Below are 2,411 nucleotides of genomic sequence, written 5' to 3'. Positions count from 1 at the left end.
GAGTTTAGCTCCAACTTGCCTCAACACACCTGACTGGAAGTTTCTATGCCTAGTAAGAGCTTGATTAGCTGGCTCAGGCGTGTTTAATTAGGGTTGGAGCTAAACTCTGCAGGACACCGGCCCTCCAGGACCGAGTTTGGACAGCCCTGCTATAAACGATCCGCCACCTGTAGGATCCTCACATGCGATATAGCCAACTAGCTGGGACAACTTCTTTGTTTACAGACGTGACGTAATGACGCAGTGCCATGCTTGAATTTCCCATGAAAACCTACCCGTACCACTCAAATTAGAAAACATTATTATAAGCTAACCGTTGTGAATCGGGCTAAAGTAAGGCGATAGTTTTGAACACTGGCTGGTTATGTACTTGCTCAAATATTGATTTCGGATCATTTTTAACCAAAAAAAGTTATGGACTGCAGCTTTAAATAATAATAATGGCAAAATACTACTTTATATACCGATAAGTCCGTAATTGAGAAAATATTGATAAAAATACAAGATAAAAATATGTATCTCATATTTGTTATATTGAGTTTGACCATCCTAGGAGACACAGATAATATTTATATTTAACAGATGTTTGAAAATGATTTTGCACTAAATATCTCCAGCGACGACTGGGATTCAGTCTGGGAGCACGCTAAAGAATTTCAGTGTGTAACACAACATGCTATTCAATTTAAAATAATATGCTGACTATAATTTTTTATCAGATATAGACACCCTATTTGGACTGTTTCTTTCACTTTGCATGATCGCCTACATTGTTCTTGAAAACTACAAGATGACTACAACTACAATGACTCAAAACAAGAAGCCTATTGCTGTTAATGTTTATGTATCTTCCCTTGTAACGTATCGATTTCTTTGATTTTATCTTAAGAACTAAATTGACAGCTGTGCATTTAAGGTCTGCCTAAGCTTTTTGTTTTGCTTCATTTTTGTTTTCTGTTCTGTTGGAATTTAAAATATTAATAAAAAAAATGGAATATAGAAATATGAAATGATAGGCCTACTCCATCACATTCATGCCGCCAGTAAGTGATGGCAAATCACTGCTTTATCACAGAAGCATTCATTGAACTGATTCATTCAAAACAGTTGATTCGTTCATGAACAAGCAAGAATGGGCCACTGAATCACTCAATGATTCGTTCAGTACTCAGTGTGTTGCTTAGAGAGGCACGTAACTCTTTAGCTGTGGGCTGAATGGAACTCGCGCTGAAAATATTACTAAATATCGTATGTTATAAATATAAAAACTCATACTAGGGCCATTTTGACAACATATCTTGGATTTTGGGTGCAAGAGAAACATCACTAATCGATTTAAAAAAACAGTGGTTTCCGTGGTACAATTCCATATATTGATTTACAAAGAGGGATGCTTGACACTAAAGCACTGTTTTGAGAAGCAAACGCCAGCAAATTTAAAGTTTGACGTCGTTAATTACAAACACGAGATTAATCATTTATAATCACTTTAATTTAATGACAGACTTAAGCTGAATTTTAAGACCAATGCTGTTTTCAACTAACGAACAAGCTTACATACCTTTCCTTTTTGAAGTGCTGACAGTTTCGAAGTGTTTATCCAAACATCCCGGGAGATTCTCTTGCTCCCTGTATTTGGTGCGCTGTGTTCCTGTGCTTGTGCAGTGTCATGAACTGCGCAGACTCTGATCACTTCTGCCGCTGGTTCAGTGGCTTGCGTTTTGTTTACCAAATGATGTTGCAATGATTTATAATAATAATTAGAGTTGTTATAAAGTCATTGTTATAATGTCAAGTCCTGCCGAGTCATGAAGGTCAAGTCAAGTCACTGGATCTCAAGTCCAAGTCAAGTCATTTTCTTTATTTAGTCAAGCAAGTCACAAGTCCTTAAATTTGTGACTCGAGTCCCCCACCTCTGGTTTAAAGTACCTGGAAGACCAGCTGTTCCTTTAGACCCTGGAGCCCCAGTTGGACCTCTGTTGCCCGCATCACCTTTGGATCCTGGCAGACCTCGAGACCCTGGATTACCTACAGACACAGAGAACATAATGTAATGTGTGAATTACTGCTCTTCTTTTTCGCTTTCAGAATGAGTGGGCCCAAATTGTGAAAATTACTATATTTTACACCTGGTTACGCTACGCTTTGGTGATAGCAATTATTACATTCCACTAACAAAGGCATAAAATGCTTCATAAAATAGCACTTAAAATGAAGATAAAACAGGAAATGACGAAGACCTACTTAAAGGGATAGTTCACCCAAAAATGTAAATTATGTCATGATTTATTCACTCTCATGTCGTTTCAAACCTGTATGACTTTCTTTCTTTTGAGGAACACAAAATAAGATTTTTCAAATATTTTAACTGTTTAAAGAAATATTTTGTCAATACACAGTATAATTCTTAT

The 2,411-nt window shown here is 36.8% G+C and overlaps 1 protein-coding gene across 3 annotated transcripts in view; it reads right to left on the bottom strand.

Annotated features, from left to right (window-relative positions):
• Nucleotides 1-2,411, bottom strand: part of LOC107672770 (EMI domain-containing protein 1-like) — a 104,706-nt gene that overhangs the window by 23,729 nt on the left and 78,566 nt on the right. For all 3 annotated transcript variants that reach the window (XM_016466120.1, XM_016466119.1, XM_016466121.1), the window contains exon 8: nt 1,930-2,028. In XM_016466120.1, coding sequence (XP_016321606.1) covers nt 1,930-2,028 — 99 coding nt within the window. The remainder of the gene's footprint in view (nt 1-1,929; nt 2,029-2,411) is intronic.

The sequence above is a fragment of the Sinocyclocheilus anshuiensis genome, unplaced genomic scaffold (genome assembly GCF_001515605.1).
Source record: "Sinocyclocheilus anshuiensis isolate Anshui unplaced genomic scaffold, SAMN03320099.WGS_v1.1 scaffold88, whole genome shotgun sequence".
Taxonomy (NCBI): domain Eukaryota; kingdom Metazoa; phylum Chordata; class Actinopteri; order Cypriniformes; family Cyprinidae; genus Sinocyclocheilus; species Sinocyclocheilus anshuiensis.
Note: the sequence above shows the minus strand (reverse complement) of the source record. Positions and strands in the feature narration are given on the sequence as shown.